General features: G+C 41.0%; 1 protein-coding gene across 1 annotated transcript in view; it reads right to left on the reverse strand.

The window, feature by feature from the left end:
- Positions 1-18247: 18247 nt before the first annotated feature.
- Positions 18248-26129, reverse strand: part of zdhhc8b (zDHHC palmitoyltransferase 8b) — a 92081-nt gene continuing 84199 nt past the window's right edge. The window contains exons 9-11 of the mRNA XM_079517076.1: positions 24599-24705; positions 23163-24247; positions 18248-22531 (exon numbers count right to left, since the gene is read on the reverse strand). Coding sequence (XP_079373202.1) covers positions 22399-22531; positions 23163-24247; positions 24599-24705 — 1325 coding nt within the window. The 3' untranslated portion in view covers positions 18248-22398. The remainder of the gene's footprint in view (positions 22532-23162; positions 24248-24598; positions 24706-26129) is intronic.

A 26129-nucleotide genomic window follows, 5' to 3' on the forward strand; every position in this document is an offset into this window, starting at 1 on the left:
ACGGCATACTATATATAGCATGCCGATTTGCATCATTTTTGAGGATTTAAAAAAAAGACGAAAATCACTCCGAGACCATGGGCTATAGCCCATCGTCTCGGAGTCATTTTCGTCTTTTTTTCAAATCCTCGTTTTTCATCATTTATGACCATGGGCTATAGCCCATATCGGACGGCATACTATAGCATGCCCTTTTTCATCATTTTTGAGGATTTGAAAAAAAGACAAAAATCACTCCGAGACGATGGGCTATAGCCCATGGTCTCGAACGGCATACTATATTTAGCATGCCGATTTGCATCATTTTTGAGGATTTAAAAAAAAGACGAAAATCACTCCGAGACCATGGGCTATAGCCCATCGTCTCGGAGTCATTTTCGTCTTTTTTTCAAATCCTCGTTTTTCATCATTTATGACCATGGGCTATAGCCCATATCGGACGGCATACTATAGCATGCCGTTCTTCATCATTTTTGAGGATTTGAAAAAAAGACGAAAATCACTCCGAGACGATGGTTTATAGCCCATGGTCTCGAACGGCATACTATAGCATGCCGCTTTTCATCATTTTTGAGGATTTGAAAAAAAGACGAAAATCACTCCGAGACGATGGGCTATAGCCCATGGTCTCGAACGGCATACTATAGCATGCCGTTTTCCATCATTTTTGAGGATTTGAAAAAAAGACGAAAATTCCCCCTGAGACCATGGGCTATAGCCCATCGTCTCGGAGTCATTTTCGTCTTTTTTTCAAATCCTCGTTTTTCATCTTTTATGACCATGGGCTATAGCCCATATCGGACGGCATACTATAGCATGCCCTTTTTCATCATTTTTGAGGATTTGAAAAAAAGACGAAAATCACTCCGAGACGATGGGCTATAGCCCATGGTCTCAAACGGCATACTATATATAGCATGCCGATTTTCATCATTTTTGAGGATTTAAAAAAAAGACGAAAATCACTCCGAGACCATGGGCTATAGCCCATCGTCTCGGAGTCATTTTCGTCTTTTTTTCAAATCCTCGTTTTTCATCATTTATGACCATGGGCTATAGCCCATATCGGACGGCATACTATAGCATGCCGTTCTTCATCATTTTTGAGGATTTGAAAAAAAGACGAAAATCACTCCGAGACGATGGTCTATAGCCCATGGTCTCGAACGGCATACTATAGCATGCCGTTTTTCATCATTTTTGAGGATTTGAAAAAAAGACGAAAATCACTCCGAGACGATGGGCTATAGCCCATGGTCTCGAACGGCATACTATAGCATGCCGTTTTCCATCATTTTTGAGGATTTGAAAAAAAGACGAAAATCCCCCTGAGACCATGGGCTATAGCCCATCGTCTCGGAGTCATTTTCGTCTTTTTTTCAAATCCTCGTTTTTCATCTTTTATGACCATGGGCTATAGCCCATATCGGACGGCATACTATAGCATGCCGTTCTTCATCATTTTTGAGGATTTGAAAAAAAGACGAAAATCACTCCGAGACCATGGGCTATAGCCCATCGTCTCGGAGTCATTTTCGTCTTTTTTCAAAACCTCGTTTTTCATCATTTATGACCATGGGCTATAGCCCATATCGGACGGCATACTATAGCATGCCCTTTTTCATCATTTTTGAGGATTTGAAAAAAAGACGAAAATCACTCCGAGACGATGGGCTATAGCCCATGGTCTCGAACGGCATACTATATATAGCATGCCGTTTTGCATCATTTTTGAGGATTTGAAAAAAAGACGAAAATCACTCCGAGACCATGGGCTATAGCCCATCGTCTCGGAGTCATTTTCGTCTTTTTTTCAAATCCTCGTTTTTCATCATTTATGACCATGGGCTATAGCCCATATCGGACGGCATACTATAGCATGCCGTTCTTCATCATTTTTGAGGATTTGAAAAAAAGACGAAAATCACTCCGAGACCATGGGCTATAGCCCATCGTCTCGGAGTAATTTTCGTCTTTTTTCAAAACCTCGTTTTTCATCATTTATGACCATGGGCTATAGCCCATATCGGACGGCATACTATAGCATGCCCTTTTTCATCATTTTTGAGGATTTGAAAAAAAGACGAAAATGACTCCGAGACGATGGGCTATAGCCCATGGTCTCGGAGTGATTTTCGTCTTTTTTTCAAATCCTCAAAAATGATGGAAAACGGCATGCTATAGACTATAGCATGCCGTTTTCCATAATTTTTGAGGATTTGAAAAAAAGACGAAAATCACTCCGAGACCATGGGCTACAGCCCATCGTCTCGGAGTCATTTTCGTCTTTTTTCAAAACCTTTTTTTTCATCATTTATGACCATGGGCTATAGCCCATATCGGACGGCATACTATAGCATGCCGTTTTTCATCATTTTTGAGGATTTGAAAAAAAGACGAAAATCACTCCGAGACGATGGGCTATAGCCCATGGTCTCGAACGGAATACTATAGCATGCCGTTTTCCATCATTTTTGAGGATTTGAAAAAAAGACGAAAATCACTCCGAGACCATGGGCTATAGCCCATCGTCTCGGAGTCATTTTCGTCTTTTTTCAAATCCTCGTTTTTCATCATTTATGACCATGGGCTATAGCCCATATCGGACGGCATACTATAGCATGCCGTTCTTCATCATTTTTGAGGATTTGAAAAAAAGACGAAAATCACTCCGAGACGATGGTCTATAGCCCATGGTCTCGAACGGCATACTATAGCATGCCGTTTTTCATCATTTTTGAGGATTTGAAAAAAAGACGAAAATCACTCCGAGACGATGGGCTATAGCCCATGGTCTCGAACGGCATACTATAGCATGCCGTTTTCCATCATTTTTGAGGATTTGAAAAAAAGACGAAAATCCCCCTGAGACCATGGGCTATAGCCCATCGTCTCGGAGTCATTTTCGTCTTTTTTTCAAATCCTCGTTTTTCATCTTTTATGACCATGGGCTATAGCCCATATCGGACGGCATACTATAGCATGCCGTTCTTCATCATTTTTGAGGATTTGAAAAAAAGACGAAAATCACTCCGAGACCATGGGCTATAGCCCATCGTCTCGGAGTCATTTTCGTCTTTTTTCAAAACCTTGTTTTTCATCATTTATGACCATGGGCTATAGCCCATATCGGACGGCATACATATAGCATGCCGTTTTTCATCATTTTTGAGGATTTGAAAAAAGACGAAAATCACTCCGAGACGATGGGCTATAGCCCATGGTCTCGAACGGCATACTATAGCATGCCGTTTTCCATCATTTTTGAGGATTTGAAAAAAAGACGAAAATCACTCCGAGACCATGGGCTATAGCCCATCGTCTCGGAGTCATTTTCGTCTTTTTTCAAAACCTTTTTTTTCATCATTTATGACCATGGGCTATAGCCCATATCGGACGGCATACTATAGCATGCCGTTTTTCATCATTTTTGAGGATTTGAAAAAAAGACGAAAATCACTCCGAGACGATGGGCTATAGCCCATGGTCTCGAACGGAATACTATAGCATGCCGTTTTCCATCATTTTTGAGGATTTGAAAAAAAGACGAAAATCACTCCGAGACCATGGGCTATAGCCCATCGTCTCGGAGTCATTTTCGTCTTTTTTCAAAACCTAGTTTTTCATCATTTATGACCATGGGCTATAGCCCATATCGGACGGCATACTATAGCATGCCCTTTTTCATCATTTTTGAGGATTTGAAAAAAAGACGAAAATCACTCCGAGACGATGGGCTATAGCCCATGGTCTCGAACGGCATACTATATATAGCATGCCGATTTGCATCATTTTTGAGGATTTAAAAAAAAGACGAAAATCACTCCGAGACCATGGGCTATAGCCCATCGTCTCGGAGTCATTTTCGTCTTTTTTTCAAATCCTCGTTTTTCATCATTTATGACCATGGGCTATAGCCCATATCGGACGGCATACTATAGCATGCCGTTCTTCATCATTTTTGAGGATTTGAAAAAAAGACGAAAATCACTCCGAGACGATGGTTTATAGCCCATGGTCTCGAACGGCATACTATAGCATGCCGCTTTTCATCATTTTTGAGGATTTGAAAAAAAGACGAAAATCACTCCGAGACGATGGGCTATAGCCCATGGTCTCGAACGGCATACTATAGCATGCCGTTTTCCATAATTTTTGAGGATTTGAAAAAAAGACGAAAATTCCCCCTGAGACCATGGGCTATAGCCCATCGTCTCGGAGTCATTTTCGTCTTTTTTTCAAATCCTCGTTTTTCATCTTTTATGACCATGGGCTATAGCCCATATCGGACGGCATACTATAGCATGCCGTTCTTCATTATTTTTGAGGATTTGAAAAAAAGACGAAAATCACTCCGAGACAATGGGCTATAGCCCATGGTCTCGAACGGCATACTATAGCATGCCGTTTTTCATCATTTTTGAGGATTTGAAAAAAAGACGAAAATCACTCCGAGACCATGGGCTATAGCCCATCGTCTCGAACGGCATACTATAGCATGCCGTTTTCCATCATTTTTGAGGATTTGAAAAAAAGACGAAAATCACTCCGAGACCATGGGCTATAGCCCATCGTCTCGGAGTCATTTTCGTCTTTTTTCAAAACCTTTTTTTTCATCATTTATGACCATGGGCTATAGCCCATATCGGACGGCATACTATAGCATGCCGTTTTTCATCATTTTTGAGGATTTGAAAAAAAGACGAAAATCACTTTGAGACGATGGGCTATAGCCCATGGTCTCGAACGGAATACTATAGCATACCGTTTTCCATCATTTTTGAGGATTTGAAAAAAAGACGAAAATCACTCCGAGACCATGGGCTATAGCCCATCGTCTCGGAGTCATTTTCGTCTTTTTTCAAAACCTCGTTTTTCATCATTTATGACCATGAGCTATAGCCCATATCGGACGGCATACTATAGCATGCCCTTTTTCATCATTTTTGAGGATTTGAAAAAAAGACGAAAATCACTCCGAGACGATGGGCTATAGCCCATGGTCTCAAACGGCATACTATATATAGGATGCCGATTTGCATCATTTTTGAGGATTTAAAAAAAAGACGAAAATCACTCCGAGACCATGGGCTATAGCCCATGGTCTCGAACGGCATACTATAGCATGCCGCTTTTCATCATTTTTGAGGATTTGAAAAAAAGACGAAAATCACTCCGAGACGATGGGCTATAGCCCATGGTCTCGAACGGCATACTATAGCATGCCGTTTTCCATCATTTTTGAGGATTTGAAAAAAAGACGAAAATTCCCCCTGAGACCATGGGCTATAGCCCATCGTCTCGGAGTCATTTTCGTCTTTTTTTCAAATCCTCGTTTTTCATCTTTTATGACCATGGGCTATAGCCCATATCGGACGGCATACTATAGCATGCCGTTCTTCATTATTTTTGAGGATTTGAAAAAAAGACGAAAATCACTCCGAGACAATGGGCTATAGCCCATGGTCTCGAACGGCATACTATAGCATGCCGTTTTTCATCATTTTTGAGGATTTGAAAAAAAGACGAAAATCACTCCGAGACCATGGGCTATAGCCCATCGTCTCGAACGGCATACTATAGCATGCCGTTTTCCATCATTTTTGAGGATTTGAAAAAAAGACGAAAATCACTCCGAGACCATGGGCTATAGCCCATCGTCTCGGAGTCATTTTCGTCTTTTTTCAAAACCTTTTTTTTCATCATTTATGACCATGGGCTATAGCCCATATCGGACGGCATACTATAGCATGCCGTTTTTCATCATTTTTGAGGATTTGAAAAAAAGACGAAAATCACTTTGAGACGATGGGCTATAGCCCATGGTCTCGAACGGAATACTATAGCATGCCGTTTTCCATCATTTTTGAGGATTTGAAAAAAAGACGAAAATCACTCCGAGACCATGGGCTATAGCCCATCGTCTCGGAGTCATTTTCGTCTTTTTTTCAAATCCTCGTTTTTCATCATTTATGACCATGGGCTATAGCCCATATCGGACGGCATACTATAGCATGCCGTTCTTCATCATTTTTGAGGATTTGAAAAAAAGACGAAAATCACTCCGAGACGATGGTCTATAGCCCATGGTCTCGAACGGCATACTATAGCATGCCGTTTTTCATCATTTTTGAGGATTTGAAAAAAAGACGAAAATCCCCCTGAGACCATGGGCTATAGCCCATCGTCTCGGAGTCATTTTCGTCTTTTTTTCAAATCCTCGTTTTTCATCTTTTATGACCATGGGCTATAGCCCATATCGGACGGCATACTATAGCATGCCGTTCTTCATCATTTTTGAGGATTTGAAAAAAAGACGAAAATCACTCCGAGACGATGGGCTATAGCCCATGGTCTCGAACGGCATACATATAGCATGCCGTTTTTCATCATTTTTGAGGATTTGAAAAAAAGACGAAAATCACTCCGAGACGATGGGCTATAGCCCATGGTCTCGAACGGCATACTATAGCATGCCGTTTTCCATCATTTTTGAGGATTTGAAAAAAAGACGAAAATCACTCCGAGACCATGGGCTATAGCCCATCGTCTCGGAGTCATTTTCGTCTTTTTTTCAAATCCTCGTTTTTCATCTTTTATGACCATGGGCTATAGCCCATATCGGACGGCATACTATAGCATGCCGTTTTTCATCATTTTTGAGGATTTGAAAAAAAGACGAAAATCACTCCGAGACGATGGGCTATAGCCCATGGTCTCGAACGGAATACTATAGCATGCCGTTTTCCATCATTTTTGAGGATTTGAAAAAAAGACGAAAATCACTCCGAGACGATGGGCTATAGCCCATGGTCTCGAACGGCATACTATATATAGCATGCCGATTTGCATCATTTTTGAGGATTTAAAAAAAAGACGAAAATCACTCCGAGACCATGGGCTATAGCCCATCGTCTCGGAGTCATTTTCGTCTTTTTTTCAAATCCTCGTTTTTCATCATTTATGACCATGGGCTATAGCCCATATCGGACGGCATACTATAGCATGCCCTTTTTCATCATTTTTGAGGATTTGAAAAAAAGACAAAAATCACTCCGAGACGATGGGCTATAGCCCATGGTCTCGAACGGCATACTATATTTAGCATGCCGATTTGCATCATTTTTGAGGATTTAAAAAAAAGACGAAAATCACTCCGAGACCATGGGCTATAGCCCATCGTCTCGGAGTCATTTTCGTCTTTTTTTCAAATCCTCGTTTTTCATCATTTATGACCATGGGCTATAGCCCATATCGGACGGCATACTATAGCATGCCGTTCTTCATCATTTTTGAGGATTTGAAAAAAAGACGAAAATCACTCCGAGACGATGGTTTATAGCCCATGGTCTCGAACGGCATACTATAGCATGCCGCTTTTCATCATTTTTGAGGATTTGAAAAAAAGACGAAAATCACTCCGAGACGATGGGCTATAGCCCATGGTCTCGAACGGCATACTATAGCATGCCGTTTTCCATCATTTTTGAGGATTTGAAAAAAAGACGAAAATTCCCCCTGAGACCATGGGCTATAGCCCATCGTCTCGGAGTCATTTTCGTCTTTTTTTCAAATCCTCGTTTTTCATCTTTTATGACCATGGGCTATAGCCCATATCGGACGGCATACTATAGCATGCCCTTTTTCATCATTTTTGAGGATTTGAAAAAAAGACGAAAATCACTCCGAGACGATGGGCTATAGCCCATGGTCTCAAACGGCATACTATATATAGCATGCCGATTTGCATCATTTTTGAGGATTTAAAAAAAAGACGAAAATCACTCCGAGACCATGGGCTATAGCCCATCGTCTCGGAGTCATTTTCGTCTTTTTTTCAAATCCTCGTTTTTCATCATTTATGACCATGGGCTATAGCCCATATCGGACGGCATACTATAGCATGCCGTTCTTCATCATTTTTGAGGATTTGAAAAAAAGACGAAAATCACTCCGAGACGATGGTCTATAGCCCATGGTCTCGAACGGCATACTATAGCATGCCGTTTTTCATCATTTTTGAGGATTTGAAAAAAAGACGAAAATCACTCCGAGACGATGGGCTATAGCCCATGGTCTCGAACGGCATACTATAGCATGCCGTTTTCCATCATTTTTGAGGATTTGAAAAAAAGACGAAAATCCCCCTGAGACCATGGGCTATAGCCCATCGTCTCGGAGTCATTTTCGTCTTTTTTTCAAATCCTCGTTTTTCATCTTTTATGACCATGGGCTATAGCCCATATCGGACGGCATACTATAGCATGCCGTTCTTCATCATTTTTGAGGATTTGAAAAAAAGACGAAAATCACTCCGAGACCATGGGCTATAGCCCATCGTCTCGGAGTTTTTTGATTGATTGATTGAAGAATTTATTAACAGTTTGCAGAATTACAGTACATTTCAAGCACAAACTCAATACAAAGGCTGTTAACTGTGAGTGGACGACCCAATTAAGCATTACACTTGTTTCCAACAGGGTCCACCATGTTCAAATCATCAAAACATTTAGAGACGTACAAATAGACACTTCTATAGACAGAACAGGAATTCATCAAAAAAGAATTCATCAAAAAGGAGGTAAAAAGGGAAAAGAAATATATACAGTGAGGGGAAAAAAGGGGGGGGCGGGGGGGGGGGGGATTCAGATTTTACGGGGGCCAGTTTCGAATTGCAGCCATCCGTAGGTGCCCTTTGAGAGCGGTTTTGAAGGAGTCAAGGGATTCGCATGTCTTAATGACAGTTGGTAGGGCGTTCCACATTTTGGTGGCATAGGAGCGAAAAGAATTTAGTCCCTTGTTTGTGCCGAATCTGGGTTGTACATGGTTCGTTGCACTCCCTCTGTCATTTTCGTCTTTTTTCAAAACCTCGTTTTTCATCATTTATGACCATGGGCTATAGCCCATATCGGACGGCATACTATAGCATGCCCTTTTTCATCATTTTTGAGGATTTGAAAAAAAGACGAAAATCACTCCGAGACGATGGGCTATAGCCCATGGTCTCGAACGGCATACTATATATAGCATGCCGTTTTGCATCATTTTTGAGGATTTGAAAAAAAGACGAAAATCACTCCGAGACCATGGGCTATAGCCCATCGTCTCGGAGTCATTTTCGTCTTTTTTTCAAATCCTCGTTTTTCATCATTTATGACCATGGGCTATAGCCCATATCGGACGGCATACTATAGCATGCCGTTCTTCATCATTTTTGAGGATTTGAAAAAAAGACGAAAATCACTCCGAGACCATGGGCTATAGCCCATCGTCTCGGAGTCATTTTCGTCTTTTTTCAAAACCTCGTTTTTCATCATTTATGACCATGGGCTATAGCCCATATCGGACGGCATACTATAGCATGCCCTTTTTCATCATTTTTGAGGATTTGAAAAAAAGACGAAAATGACTCCGAGACGATGGGCTATAGCCCATGGTCTCGGAGTGATTTTCGTCTTTTTTTCAAATCCTCAAAAATGATGGAAAACGGCATGCTATAGTCTATAGCATGCCGTTTTCCATCATTTTTGAGGATTTGAAAAAAAGACGAAAATCACTCCGAGACCATGGGCTACAGCCCATCGTCTCGGAGTCATTTTCGTCTTTTTTCAAAACCTTTTTTTTCATCATTTATGACCATGGGCTATAGCCCATATCGGACGGCATACTATAGCATGCCGTTTTTCATCATTTTTGAGGATTTGAAAAAAAGACGAAAATCACTCCGAGACGATGGGCTATAGCCCATGGTCTCGAACGGAATACTATAGCATGCCGTTTTCCATCATTTTTGAGGATTTGAAAAAAAGACGAAAATCACTCCGAGACCATGGGCTATAGCCCATCGTCTCGGAGTCATTTTCGTCTTTTTTCAAATCCTCGTTTTTCATCATTTATGACCATGGGCTATAGCCCATATCGGACGGCATACTATAGCATGCCGTTCTTCATCATTTTTGAGGATTTGAAAAAAAGACGAAAATCACTCCGAGACGATGGTCTATAGCCCATGGTCTCGAACGGCATACTATAGCATGCCGTTTTTCATCATTTTTGAGGATTTGAAAAAAAGACGAAAATCACTCCGAGACGATGGGCTATAGCCCATGGTCTCGAACGGCATACTATAGCATGCCGTTTTCCATCATTTTTGAGGATTTGAAAAAAAGACGAAAATCCCCCTGAGACCATGGGCTATAGCCCATCGTCTCGGAGTCATTTTCGTCTTTTTTTCAAATCCTCGTTTTTCATCTTTTATGACCATGGGCTATAGCCCATATCGGACGGCATACTATAGCATGCCGTTCTTCATCATTTTTGAGGATTTGAAAAAAAGACGAAAATCACTCCGAGACCATGGGCTATAGCCCATCGTCTCGGAGTCATTTTCGTCTTTTTTCAAAACCTTGTTTTTCATCATTTATGACCATGGGCTATAGCCCATATCGGACGGCATACATATAGCATGCCGTTTTTCATCATTTTTGAGGATTTGAAAAAAAGACGAAAATCACTCCGAGACGATGGGCTATAGCCCATGGTCTCGAACGGCATACTATAGCATGCCGTTTTCCATCATTTTTGAGGATTTGAAAAAAAGACGAAAATCACTCCGAGACCATGGGCTATAGCCCATCGTCTCGGAGTCATTTTCGTCTTTTTTCAAAACCTTTTTTTTCATCATTTATGACCATGGGCTATAGCCCATATCGGACGGCATACTATAGCATGCCGTTTTTCATCATTTTTGAGGATTTGAAAAAAAGACGAAAATCACTCCGAGACGATGGGCTATAGCCCATGGTCTCGAACGGAATACTATAGCATGCCGTTTTCCATCATTTTTGAGGATTTGAAAAAAAGACGAAAATCACTCCGAGACCATGGGCTATAGCCCATCGTCTCGGAGTCATTTTCGTCTTTTTTCAAAACCTAGTTTTTCATCATTTATGACCATGGGCTATAGCCCATATCGGACGGCATACTATAGCATGCCCTTTTTCATCATTTTTGAGGATTTGAAAAAAAGACGAAAATCACTCCGAGACGATGGGCTATAGCCCATGGTCTCGAACGGCATACTATATATAGCATGCCGATTTGCATCATTTTTGAGGATTTAAAAAAAAGACGAAAATCACTCCGAGACCATGGGCTATAGCCCATCGTCTCGGAGTCATTTTCGTCTTTTTTTCAAATCCTCGTTTTTCATCATTTATGACCATGGGCTATAGCCCATATCGGACGGCATACTATAGCATGCCGTTCTTCATCATTTTTGAGGATTTGAAAAAAAGACGAAAATCACTCCGAGACGATGGTTTATAGCCCATGGTCTCGAACGGCATACTATAGCATGCCGCTTTTCATCATTTTTGAGGATTTGAAAAAAAGACGAAAATCACTCCGAGACGATGGGCTATAGCCCATGGTCTCGAACGGCATACTATAGCATGCCGTTTTCCATCATTTTTGAGGATTTGAAAAAAAGACGAAAATCACTCCGAGACCATGGGCTATAGCCCATCGTCTCGGAGTCATTTTCGTCTTTTTTCAAAACCTTTTTTTTCATCATTTATGACCATGGGCTATAGCCCATATCGGACGGCATACTATAGCATGCCGTTTTTCATCATTTTTGAGGATTTGAAAAAAAGACGAAAATCACTTTGAGACGATGGGCTATAGCCCATGGTCTCGAACGGAATACTATAGCATGCCGTTTTCCATCATTTTTGAGGATTTGAAAAAAAGACGAAAATCACTCCGAGACCATGGGCTATAGCCCATCGTCTCGGAGTCATTTTCGTCTTTTTTCAAAACCTCGTTTTTCATCATTTATGACCATGGGCTATAGCCCATATCGGACGGCATACTATAGCATGCCCTTTTTCATCATTTTTGAGGATTTGAAAAAAAGACGAAAATCACTCCGAGACGATGGGCTATAGCCCATGGTCTCAAACGGCATACTATATATAGGATGCCGATTTGCATCATTTTTGAGGATTTAAAAAAAAGACGAAAATCACTCCGAGACGATGGGCTATAGCCCATGGTCTCGAACGGCATACTATATTTAGCATGCCGATTTGCATCATTTTTGAGGATTTAAAAAAAAGACGAAAATCACTCCGAGACCATGGGCTATAGCCCATCGTCTCGGAGTCATTTTCGTCTTTTTTTCAAATCCTCGTTTTTCATCATTTATGACCATGGGCTATAGCCCATATCGGACGGCATACTATAGCATGCCGTTCTTCATCATTTTTGAGGATTTGAAAAAAAGACGAAAATCACTCCGAGACGATGGTTTATAGCCCATGGTCTCGAACGGCATACTATAGCATGCCGCTTTTCATCATTTTTGAGGATTTGAAAAAAAGACGAAAATCACTCCGAGACGATGGGCTATAGCCCATGGTCTCGAACGGCATACTATAGCATGCCGTTTTCCATCATTTTTGAGGATTTGAAAAAAAGACGAAAATCACTCCGAGACCATGGGCTATAGCCCATCGTCTCGGAGTCATTTTCGTCTTTTTTCAAAACCTTTTTTTTCATCATTTATGACCATGGGCTATAGCCCATATCGGACGGCATACTATAGCATGCCGTTTTTCATCATTTTTGAGGATTTGAAAAAAAGACGAAAATCACTTTGAGACGATGGGCTATAGCCCATGGTCTCGAACGGAATACTATAGCATGCCGTTTTCCATCATTTTTGAGGATTTGAAAAAAAGACGAAAATCACTCCGAGACCATGGGCTATAGCCCATCGTCTCGGAGTCATTTTCGTCTTTTTTCAAAACCTCGTTTTTCATCATTTATGACCATGGGCTATAGCCCATATCGGACGGCATACTATAGCATGCCCTTTTTCATCATTTTTGAGGATTTGAAAAAAAGACGAAAATCACTCCGAGACGATGGGCTATAGCCCATGGTCTCAAACGGCATACTATATATAGGATGCCGATTTGCATCATTTTTGAGGATTTAAAAAAAAGACGAAAATCACTCCGAGACGATGGGCTATAGCCCATGGTCTCGAACGGCATACTATATTTAGCATGCCGATTTGCATCATTTTTGAGGATTTAAAAAAAAGACGAAAATCACTCCGAGACCATGGGCTATAGCCCATCGTCTCGGAGTCATTTTCGTCTTTTTTTCAAATCCTCGTTTTTCATCATTTATGACCATGGGCTATAGCCCATATCGGACGGCATACTATAGCATGCCGTTCTTCATCATTTTTGAGGATTTGAAAAAAAGACGAAAATCACTCCGAGACGATGGTTTATAGCCCATGGTCTCGAACGGCATACTATAGCATGCCGCTTTTCATCATTTTTGAGGATTTGAAAAAAAGACGAAAATCACTCCGAGACGATGGGCTATAGCCCATGGTCTCGAACGGCATACTATAGCATGCCGTTTTCCATCATTTTTGAGGATTTGAAAAAAAGACGAAAATTCCCCCTGAGACCATGGGCTATAGCCCATCGTCTCGGAGTCATTTTCGTCTTTTTTTCAAATCCTCGTTTTTCATCTTTTATGACCATGGGCTATAGCCCATATCGGACGGCATACTATAGCATGCCGTTCTTCATCATTTTTGAGGATTTGAAAAAAAGACGAAAATCACTCCGAGACGATGGGCTATAGCCCATGGTCTCGAACGGCATACTATAGCATGCCGTTTTTCATCATTTTTGAGGATTTGAAAAAAAGACGAAAATCACTCCGAGACGATGGGCTATAGCCCATGGTCTCGAACGGCATACTATAGCATGCCGTTTTCCATCATTTTTGAGGATTTGAAAAAAAGACGAAAATCACTCCGAGACCATGGGCTATAGCCCATCGTCTCGGAGTCATTTTCGTCTTTTTTCAAAACCTTTTTTTTCATCATTTATGACCATGGGCTATAGCCCATATCGGACGGCATACTATAGCATGCCGTTTTTCATCATTTTTGAGGATTTGAAAAAAAGACGAAAATCACTCCGAGACGATGGGCTATAGCCCATGGTCTCGAACGGAATACTATAGCATGCCGTTTTCCATCATTTTTGAGGATTTGAAAAAAAGACGAAAATCACTCCGAGACCATGGGCTATAGCCCATCGTCTCGGAGTCATTTTCGTCTTTTTTCAAAACCTCGTTTTTCATCATTTATGACCATGGGCTATAGCCCATATCGGACGGCATACTATAGCATGCCCTTTTTCATCATTTTTGATGATTTGAAAAAAAGACGAAAATCACTCCGAGACGATGGGCTATAGCCCATGGTCTCGAACGGCATACTATATATAGCATGCCGTTTTCCATCATTTTTGAGGATTTGAAAAAAAGACGAAAATCACTCCGAGACCATGGGCTATAGCCCATCGTCTCGGAGTCATTTTCGTCTTTTTTTCAAATCCTCGTTTTTCATCATTTATGACCATGGGCTATAGCCCATATTGGACGGCATACTATAGAAAATCACTCCGAGACGATGGGCTATAGCCCATGGTCTCGGAGTGATTTTTGTCTTTTTTTCAAAAAAAAAGACAGCAGTTTATCACAGAGTGCCACCATGCTCTCTGAGAATCTCCTCAGCTTTTCATCTCTTTCCAGTTCTCTTCTGGATGTTATTCTCCAAAACATGCTGCAGAGTGAAAGTAGGAGGAACTCAGCTGGATTTGAACTCACAACCTCTGGCTCACATGGATGTCATCTTAACAAGGGTGCCACTGAGCTCTCAGTGATTATTAGGTTGTAAGTTGTTCTTCTTGGTGTCACTTTTCAAATGGGGCCTTGGGATCATGTACAGAGCATTTGAATGGTGCTGTGCATCAAAGGTGTCTTTAGTGCTTTTAAGTGTTATGTGGATGTTAATCAGATAATACAGAGGAGAAACCATGACAGGACACAGACAGCCTCCCCATTGGTGGATGTGATCCTGGCAGCCAACCCAGGTGTGTTCTGGTCCTGTTGATTGAGCTGAGAAGGACCTATAAACCTTCAAGGTTTATATTCACTGATCTACTTGCTACCTGCCACAACACAGTCTGCTGTTCCCTTTGAGTACAACATTGATACAAAAATAAAATACAAAAAATAAAATAACAGGAGATTTGTCTATTGTTTCCTTTGCTGTTGTTTATCTCTAGACATTCGAATGTTTATGAACCACAATGGAAACAAGTCTCTGGCTCTTCTGTCATTATCTATTCGGCCTTTTAAGAACAGCATGCACAGTGGCTCACTGGGTACAGAGCCTGCCTTGGAATCAGGAGACTGCAGGTTCAAGTCCTGGCTCTGACATACTGTCCCAAAATCATGAAAATATGACAAAATATATTATGCCGTCCCAAACCATGGACTATAGTATGTTGTTTTTTCATGATTTTCATATTTTTTTCAAATAGTCCAAAATCACGAAAAACGACATGCTTTGAAATGTTTCATAGTTTTAGAAATATAGTGCTTTAAATTTGAGAAATCTACAATGGGGCTCAATGGCAGATATTGGCACGTCAAAAAAGCACTTTCACCTAGAAACTCCATTCACACTTTTTAAAATTCAGCTTACTGTGGAGACACATGCTGGAACTTTTTACTTTGAAATGTTTTTTAGTTTCTGAGTTATTTAACTTAAACGCCCAATGCATTCTCAATGGCAATAGCACAAACTTTGGCATGCTACTAGTCCTACATACTTACACCTAGAAACCCCATTCAAACCTATTTAGGTTCATCTTACGGTGGACATGTTTTCATCATTTTTGACCATGGGCTATAGCCCATATCGGACGGCAGCTAGCTTGCTGTTTTTCATCATTTTTGAGGATTTGAAAAAAAGACGAAAATCACTCCGAGACGATGGGCTATAGCCCATGGTCTCGAACGGCATACTATAGCATGCCGTTTTCCATCATTTTTGAGGATTTGAAAAAAAGACAAAAATCACTCCGAGACCATGGGCTATAGCCCATTGATTTTCGTCTTTTTTCAAATCTCAGATATGTCAAAGTCACTTTCACCTAGAAACTCCATTCACACTTTTTTATGGAAATTGGAAATACTCAAGTAAAGTACAAATACCTCAAAATTGTACTTCAGTACATTGCTTAAGTAAAAGTACTTAGTTACTTTCCACCACTGCATACATCCATTCAGCTGACCTCCCCATTGGTGGATACCTGGCAGCCAGCCCAGGTGTGTTCTGGTCCTGTTGATTGAGCTGAGCAGGACCTATAAACCTGCTCCTGTTCAGCTCAATCAACAGGACTAGAACACACACTTGTTACTTTTCTTCCAGTTTATTATACTCGTCGTCACGCTACTAGTAGTCTTACATACTTACACCTAGAAACCCCATTCAAACCTATTTAGGTTCATCTAACGGTGGCCATGTTTGCCTGAAAAGGAATCTTTGAAATGTTTCATAGTTTTAGAAATATAGTGCTTTCAAATTTGAGAAATGTATAATGGGGCTCAATGGCAGATATTGGCATGTCAAAAAAGCACTTTCACCTAGAAACTCCATTCACACTTTTTATAATTCAGCTTACTGTGGGCACACATGCTGGAACTTTTTACTTTGAAATGTTTTGTAGTTTCGGAGTTATTTAACTTAAACGCCCAATGCATTCTCAATAGCAATAGCACAAACTTTGGCATGCTACTAGTCCTACATACTTTCACCTAGAAACCCCATTCAAACCTATTTAGGTTCATCTTACGGTGGCCATGTTTGCCTGAAAAGGAATCTTTGAAATGTTTCATAGTTTTAGAAATATAGTGCTTTCAAATTTGAGAAATGTATAATGGGGCTCAATGGCAGATATTGGCAAAAGCACTTTCACCTAGAAACTCCATTCACACTTTTTATAATTCAGCTTACTGTGGGCACACATGCTGGAACTTTTTACTTTTAAATGTTTTGTAGTTTCTGAGTTATTTAACTTAAACGCCCAATGCATTCTCAATGGCAATAGCACAAACTATTGTAAATAGATTTCTATTACTAGATTACAATGATAGACATTGCAATGATAGCTATCTAGTAATAAATATACATCTAGTAACAGTTATCTATAGTACAGTATGCCATTGTAAATAGTAATGTAGTAATAAATGTTGTAAATTGTAATCTAGTAATACATGTTGTAAATTGTAATCTAGTAATACATGTTGTAAATTGTAATCTAGTAATAAATATCATTGTAATCTAATAATATTGTAAATGAAATTGGATATCATTGTAATCTAGATCAAATATTGTAATATATAGAAATATTGTATCTATCATTGTAATACAGACATCTTTATGTTCCTACTTCCTTTCCTCTTTCACCTTTTCCTCTTGCTCTAAGACTTCAGCTGGCCATCTATGTTTTACTATAACCCCCCTTACTATATTGTCTGGAAACCCACTGCTCACGCATCAATGGCTTCATTTTCAGTACCCAACACAGGATTTGAACCAAGCGGTTGATGACTGTTGCAACGACCGTCAAGGTATTTTGCGCCACTAGTCCCCTATGACTACTAGCCCGCTGTGCCACTGGTACCGTACCGGCCAATTCACACTGCTCTCCCAATCATGTAGCCAGCTCCCTATAACTCATTGAGTTACTTGCTACCTGCCACAACACAGTGTTCCTTTTCCTTTGAGTAACAACATTGATACAAATAATTAAAAAATAACAGGAGATTTCTGTTTGTTGTGCTGTTGTTTATCTAGATGTTTGAATTTGAACCACAATGGAAACAAGCCTCTGGCTTTTCGGTCATTATCCATGACAGATTCCCCAGCCTGACAATAATTTTATGTTGCCAACATGTTGACACATTAGGGTTATACTTCTTTTGAAATACAAACCTTTATTATCGGGGCCCATATTCATCTCAATTTTGACATTGTTGCAGGGCAAATGGGTAGAGTGACTGCCTTGTAAGCACAATGTCAGAGGTTCAAGTCCTGGCTCTGACAGTCCCTTGTGATTTTGACAAATAAATGGCTTCAACAGAGAATTGAGGAGAAAATAGTACAGTCAACCTAATTTGATCTACAAGATAATCATTAGTAGGCTAGTAGAAATGTCTCCCAAACTCACTGGGACATTTCTCATCCAATTAACTTTATTTATAGAGAACATTTACCACAACAGTGTTGAACCAAAGTTGTGTTTGCTTTAAAACATTAATATATTCAAGATTTGCACACTTTCACAATTCTCAAAAATAGATCTACATGCTCATAGCGAAGCACACTATGAGCTAAAGCTGGAGTATGAATAGGCCTTTTGAAATGAGCAGATAGAAGTATTCAATGTGAAATGAAAAAATTAGTGATGAAATGAAATAATGAAACCCATGAAAAACATTGACGATAAAAAAAAGTCAAATCATGGAGAAGAAATATTCATATTTACTGTAAAGGCATACGTGTGAGTACTGAATACTGAGTAGTGTAATGATCCAAGTAAGTTTTGCTTGTACGACCTACAGTTCAAGAGTTCTAGGACACATTATGAGGCTGATTTGAATGATTTGGGTTAGAGGTTCTTCCTTGGCCTACTTGGAGTGTGCAAAGTTTCACACCGATTGGTCCATTGGTGTTGGAAATTAGCTGCTCACAAAAAAACACAGACAGGGTGGAAAACAATACCTGCTCCCGGCCTTCCTAGCCTGGCTGCGATAACAAAAAAGGAAGAGGCAAAACACGTTAACAACTTTCATTAGATAGCTAGATTTAATCAGCGACTTTTAATGAACAAATATAATGTACTTATGAAACTATAACTTCTTCAGTAAACACCTAAGAAAGCCCCATCTCCTACCATCTGTGTGGTGTGTAATATGATCCATTTGCTGTGCCAGACAGCTGTTTCCTGTTTCCAATTCAATTTTCAATGATAACCACTAACCCATATAAAGAATAAAGGTACTTCGTTAGGGTCCCCAATGGGCTCTACTCCTTTTTCCATTACACCAAATATCATCTGCGAAAATAGCTAATCTACGAGTTCACAATACATTGCAATTGAACTTGTAGATTGGATATCATCTCCCCCAGAATAGAGATGCTAGATGACATTGTGATGGTGTCACAATGCCTATTATGACCCCAGCAAGGGCCACTCCAGAGTCCCTCTCTGCCAGGAGACCGGGATTATGTGAAAGAGATTGATTTTCAGAAGCCACTTTTTGGCACTGAAATCTCAAGGCAGCATAAGTTTAGCTTCTTTTCTTTTTACCCCAATACTGCTTCCAATATTCTTAATAATACATGTATACATTTATTCATTTATACACGAGAATATACAAGCTTTAAATGATTGCATTTATCTATTACCCATTAAACTCATTTATTCATTAAAGATATAAATTAACAAAAGCAAACTGAAAAACAAAAAACAAAAAAAACATCCATTCCAAGCTTGAGTATCTATATAAAAAAAAGATGTATCAAACATGGTTTGGGTATAAAAAAGGAAAAAATACAAAAGAACAAATGGGCAATTTTACTTCATGATACAACAGACAGTGACTTATTTTTCTATATCCTTTCATTTCTGATATGAACATAAAGTCAACACATCTCATAACAGTGTATATATTTTGGTATGTAACGCTGGATCAGTTCTGTGTTTCTGGAGACAAACATTTTAATGAGGTATTCAGATTATATTTAATCAGAATATATAACATATTCAGAGTATAACTTGTCTGGGTAACACTGAACTGACCTAAATTAAACTGAATTACACTGCAACTTCCGTAGGGAGACAATGGGACGACAAATATTCTTAGAAAAGCACCCTCCTAGACTCAAAATCCTTGTTGAGTCTAGTGGTTTCCAACAGCCCTGATGCACATGCCATCATGTTAGTAAACAATGTCAAGTTATCACTTTTTCCTCCTTAATGTTTGCGTTAAACATTTTATACCGTAATTTCATCCCCCTATTATCTTGTATGTAGAGATTCTTTTAGATCTTTTCATTATGCAGGCATCTCACTCATAACATGTGACATCCACTCTATACTCTGGTGTCTCTATTGTTGATTTACCAACAACTCTCAGTACATTCTTGTCATTAACCATATGGATATGAACCAGTATTGTCCTTTTGATTAGTTATACTGTAAACTACAACTTCTAATAAGGTTCATGTGAGTAAAATAATGTAAACTTACTAAATAATGTCTGTACTCATAGTTTTGTTAAAATTGTAGCCCTGTTTTATTAGAATACTCTGTTATGTTAAATTCTCCAAGCATTTCTCAGTCAATTGTGAACTGAACCACAAGGTTGACATCCTGGAGTTTCCTTTAATGTACACTACAGCAACAACTAGTATTTCTTCTTTTCATTCTGCTGTTGCATGTTCAGTCTGGTGGTGACCGTCTCTGATGCAGCTGGAAATCTTGCAAGCTGTGCAATACAACTGCCCAGAAAAGCGAAGGGCACAATATCATGTGAAGAACCTCGACTTCTCAAGGTCAACATGTGGAAAGAACATCAGTCTGTGGATATCGTACAACACTGATGGAGATCAATGCATTCATCTGTAGTCTCTTGTTAAGCCCTCAGTGCTTTCTGTAGTGTGTGTGTGTGTGTGTGTGTGTGTGTGTGTGTGTGTGTGTGTGTGTGTGTGTGTGTGTGTGTGTGTGTGTGTGTGTGTGTGTGTGTGTGTGTGTGTGTGTGAGAGAGATATCCAACCGGCGGACCCGGTTGGATATCTCTTCTGTCCGGAGGAAACCTCATAACTCCAAAATGTTAATTTTTCAGGAAATGAAAAATATACATTTTTAAGGAAATGAATAAAACCATATATTTTTTAAACGATGCAATACTGCCTCATCAAAGTTGGTGTTGTGACATTAGATATTGTCAATTGCTTGCATGAGAAGGAGAGAGGTGGTGGAGTTAGCTGTTTTAGCAGACAGTTTGAGGGTCCAATGGAGTTAAGAGGTTTTGTCCAATGTGTTTTTTACTACTTTCCATTGGTTCAATATTTTCTAAACAACATGTATGGAAAAAAAAAATCAAAAACCTAAAAAAATTGAGTTATGAGGTTTCCTCCGGACAGCAACGATATGTTCCAACATCGGCAACAACCACACTGGACTGTCACTGGACTTAAACTCCAAGGGAAACTTGCTTGTCTTCCCCATGCTGACCACTCTGTTTCCCATTCATTTCTAAGGAACACTGCTCTCAATGAGGACATTATGACCTTTTACAGATCCTCCCCACCAGACTCAACCTTTCCCTCTGGTTTCCCTCCACCCATGTATCTCATTGTTTGCATCACACCACAGGGCATGTTACAGAAACCATGTCACACATTCTGAATGGCTGCTATGCCTATAAAGGGCTTTACATAGCACACTACAACTGAATAGTTGATCTAAACATTTTACACTGTCTGTGAGAATGTACAAACATTCTTCTGTCAAACCTCCCATGTTTCAACTGAAAATCCTGACATTTTTGCACATCTCTCTGCTAATACACCAGATGTTGTTGTTGTCAATGAAAGGAACAGATCAGTTTCCATTCTTGAAGTGTCCTGCACCTTTAATTCTAGCTTAGAAGAAGCCTTTATGACCAAAGTCATTAAATACCAGTCACTCCTCCAGACCGTCACAGAGCTAGGCTATAGGTGCAATCTACTCGTGTTCATCTTTGGCAGCCTAGGACATGAGCATGGTTGGTTGTAAAAGGCTTCCAACAACTTGGGATGCCAAAAAAACAGCTAAACGGCCTGCACAATTTTGTGCAATCTCTTCCAAATATGGCGAAGACGCTGTTACTTGTACCCCTGAAGGGTGTGTGTGTGTGTGTGTGTGTGTGTGTGTGTGTGTGTGTGTGTGTGTGTGTGTGTGTGTGTGTGTGTGTGTGTGTGTGTGTGTGTGTGTGTGTGTGTACATACACGTGGGAGAGACAGATAAACACTTGGGATAATAACTCTGATAGTTTGATGACTGAAACCAAGAGGCTATAGGAATAACATTTATGCGCTGTCGGATGGTCCACCATGAAGAAAAATGACAAGACACACAAATGTATAAACAATAGCACTCACACCACACACAAATACAACCTTCAGCACTTCTGATTGATATCCCATCCCCTGCAAATGCAATACAAACATACACACAGGCTACTGGCTAGACAGACCCACAAGAAGCAGAGAGGTCCGACTGAATGGAATAACTCAGAAGCAGGAAGTGCCGTGTACCCCCAGATTAGCAGATGTCTAGTCTTTACAAAAACATAACAGAGGAGAATCTCGTCTCTCTTTGCAGTAGAGGTTGTGGTTGTTTTTGCCATTGAAGATGGTTTTGCTGTGTCCGTTTCCTGCCCAACCCCCCTCCTTGCTCACACAGATATTTCGTAGGTGGTGCCTCCTACCCCAGTGACCTTCTTGACATTACTGTGGCGACCAGGGCTGAGTGGGGTGCCATGGGCACTGGGGTGACAGTCCATTTGCCCATTAACTTTAATGGTCTCTCTGAATGGGAAAGAAAAGACAAAATGAATTAATACAAAGAGCCAGAAGTGTAGATAATATTGCATGCACAGGATCTATTTTGTCAAACTATAGAAAGTATTAGTGGGTTGGTTAGTGTCACATGCATATTCAGGTGTAAGTTAAGAACAGCTACATAAGTCTCATGAAATGAGACAAACATGCCAAAAGCCTTTGATTTGTTAATGAAGTCTGGAGGTGTGCATTGGATGAGTGTGTTGAAAAAGCATGCAAGGGAAAATAATAGTGTAGTCAAGCAACTTTATTTTTCTGACAGCAGATTTAGAAAACAGTACAAATGTTTTAATATTTTTCTATGAAGGCAAACGTTTAAATTATAATACACAAAGTAGTTCACAAATCATACCAGACAGAACTTAACAATGAATGGTTATGATGGTCTGACAAATACTGTACACATAAGTAGGTTACAGTATACGGTGGACACGGCTATGCTACATGTGGACTAAACCAAAGTAGACTAGTTGCCCACAAATCCCCGGCTCCACTCCACCGGGAACAGAGTTTCGAGCTGGAATTTCATGCCCCCAAGTCGCTCTTCTTCCCAATACTTATCATGCAGTCCGATAGAGGGGTATGTTACAATTCATACCTGGGACCCCCCGGGCGGGGCGCGTCTGTCCTGTCGAGGATGTAGGAGAGTTTCTGGTGGGTGTAGGATGGGGATCGGGGTATGGCGGGGGAGTGGTGAGGCTGGTGGCCTGGGGAGCGGTAGGAGGGCTCATGGCCCTGAATGGCCCTGCCCTGGCTGCTGTTCGAGCTACTGTGCTCTGTGTGCAGTGAGCTTGAGGAAGTCCTGGGGGCTCGGCCCAGAGCGGAGCCCGCATGGCGCAGCACAGGGGTTCGTTGGCCATACCCTACCAGCCCAGTCCCCATCAGATTGTCCCTCGATCCTCCATAAGCTGGAGGTGTGGGGCCCCTGGAGAAGGGGGGACCTCCAACACGGGTCCCGTCGGCATAACAGACACCGGGGGGTAGGCCGTAGCTCCCAGGGCTGTCAAACACTACACCTGAGTCCTGGCCGGTGTAACCATGTGAACGGCCATGCAACATCTGCATCTTCTCCCTCTCCTCCATCTCCTTCCTCTCCTGGATGGAAGCCATGATGGTCTGGGAGAGGTTGTCGTAGCGTACTGGGGAAGGGTCCCTGTCCCTATGGTGGGGCGACTGCCTGCCCATCGCCCTGGCTGACATTACTGGGCTATAGGTCGGTGGCACCGGCTGCTGCCTCTGCAGTTCGGGCCCCCGTCTGTGGCACATTTTGGTGGGAAGATAGGGTGAGTGGAAGCCCATGGAGGGCATGCTGGGGTGGGCCATACACTCGGCGGCAGTGGCTGGAGAGATGGTGGGGTTCAGTAGACTGTCATAGGACAGGCTACCGTTACGGTTGGAAAGTGTGTTGGGGGCAAACACACTCTTGTAGGGGGTGGATGTGACTGTCTCAGGCTGTAAGGCTGACAGATGACCCTTCTCTAGCCGGCAGTGGCTCTGCTTCAGGCTGAGTGAGCGGGAGTTGATCGGGTAAGAGTCAAGCTGGAAAGGCGAGGACTGGAAGGTGCGGTGGAGTGGAACGTTGCTGTAGTCAGGAAGGTCCAGATTCGGTTCTGAGCGATAGTCGTGACCACGGACGCCCTCTTCCAAAATGGCTGATGTCTTCCGCTCATCTGGCATCACGATCTGAGAGGAAAACAACACAACAGGACATTGTACACACATGTTTCGTTCAAATGGCTGTGTGTTGTACAGAACAATGTCTTCTGAAGACCATGGCACATTAGAGCAAGTAGAGAAAGAAGACTGCATGTATCCACTAGCTTTGATTCAAGCTTGACAACACTGCAATTTATTTTATCATTCAAATTTGGCTGGTTGGTTAATCCATTATTCTGTGATGTGACAAGCTGACATAGCTGAGTATACGTATTATTACATATTATTACACTGATTTACAGACATTTAAGACAGAAAACTCGGGGAGGGGGATGGATGTGATGTACTAAAAGCCTAATGCTCTTCTACGGTGTATACCTTCTCTCCAGTTACGTGGTAATGGACTTTCGGCATGGTACCGAACGATGGTCTGAACTTGTACATGGCCGGGGTGGACGGGTGGGTTTTACCTGATAGAGAACTCTCTAGAACACACAAAGAAAAGAGGGACAAAGGAAGGAAGGGACAGAGGAAAGAGAGAGGCAAATAATTAATGATCAGTCACAGGATGAAATTAGTAACCATTCCAGTCTTATTCCAGGTCTAGAATATCATTGGTTGTATTTGAAATGCTGTTTTCAGGTATTGGTACAGGTATTCTAGGTATTGTATAGAAGTATTTTTGTTTTTGTTCTTGCTAAATGACCAGTAAGTGGGAAGAATCATAAGACTGTGTAGTACAAAGCCCCTATAGGTCCCATGTTAGACCCAGAAATGTTGGTTAGTATAAACTTTTATGATTCAAATCTCATCTATAGGTTTAGCAGATGAGATTAAGCTTGGTTGCTAAAAGTTGCATGTTGAGCAATTTGAGAAATTAGCATAATAAGTGACCATACCATTAACATCCTGTATAAAACAAAAAATTAATCTAAATTTCACCATTCTTTCAGTATCATGTGATGTGTCAAACTAGAGGGTTTTCATGATTCTGAATCCATTCCAAGCATTAGTTTTGCACAAAAAACACTCCTTGGGCTAAAAACAGACATAGCCGTCATGACAAATGCGATGAGGTCAGCACAATTGGGTGCACAAAGTGACATTTCCAGTAGACTATTTAATTCTAAGGCAAGCAGCAGATTAGACTCATCTTGGGACAGGGAACAAAACACACTGCTCAAACATTTTCTACCCAAGGCCAGCTCACAAAAATGTTTAGGAAAAATGTCTGTACACATAACACAGCCCAGATGATGTAGGACACCATGATGAATCAATGTTAGGTACTTGATGTGCATAGTGTTTTAATAAGGCAATAAACTAATCCTGAATCAAAGTTTCATAGTGGCTAATATGGAGAGAGTATTACAAAATGCAAACGGTGTTTGTTGGGCAGTGAAGTATCCCAGCTAGCATTTCAACAACTGCAGTACTGTACACTGCCACCAGAGAGCAGTAGTATTTCATAGAAGAAAAGACTGCATTCCCTCCCTGACATAATGCACCATGCCAGTAGACTATGGATGGACCTGTCTATCATAGGTTCTATACTTCTATAGGACATGTTATCCACAATCCACATTTCACACTACCGAATGCAACAGTCGATTGCAGCCGTTCTCAACCAGTGGGTCTTTTCTTCTTAAAGATATTTGTTGCTGTTTTTTGCCTTTATTGATAGGATACAGTAATTAGACAGGAAAGGGGGAGAGAGATGGGGAGTGACACAAAGGCTGTGAGTGACAAAGGCCGTCTGGCTCGGGAGTCGAACCCATGGCACGCCGTCCGGCTGGCTTGGCAGCCCAGGTGCCCAGACGGTTGAGTTAACCGTCCGGGCCCAGTGGGTCTTTTCTTGACATTTCATGGATAAATAATTATAATAAAGTATGAATTGGGTCCTAAGAAA

The sequence above is a fragment of the Electrona antarctica genome (genome assembly GCF_951216825.1).
Source record: "Electrona antarctica genome assembly, chromosome: 12".
Taxonomy (NCBI): domain Eukaryota; kingdom Metazoa; phylum Chordata; class Actinopteri; order Myctophiformes; family Myctophidae; genus Electrona; species Electrona antarctica.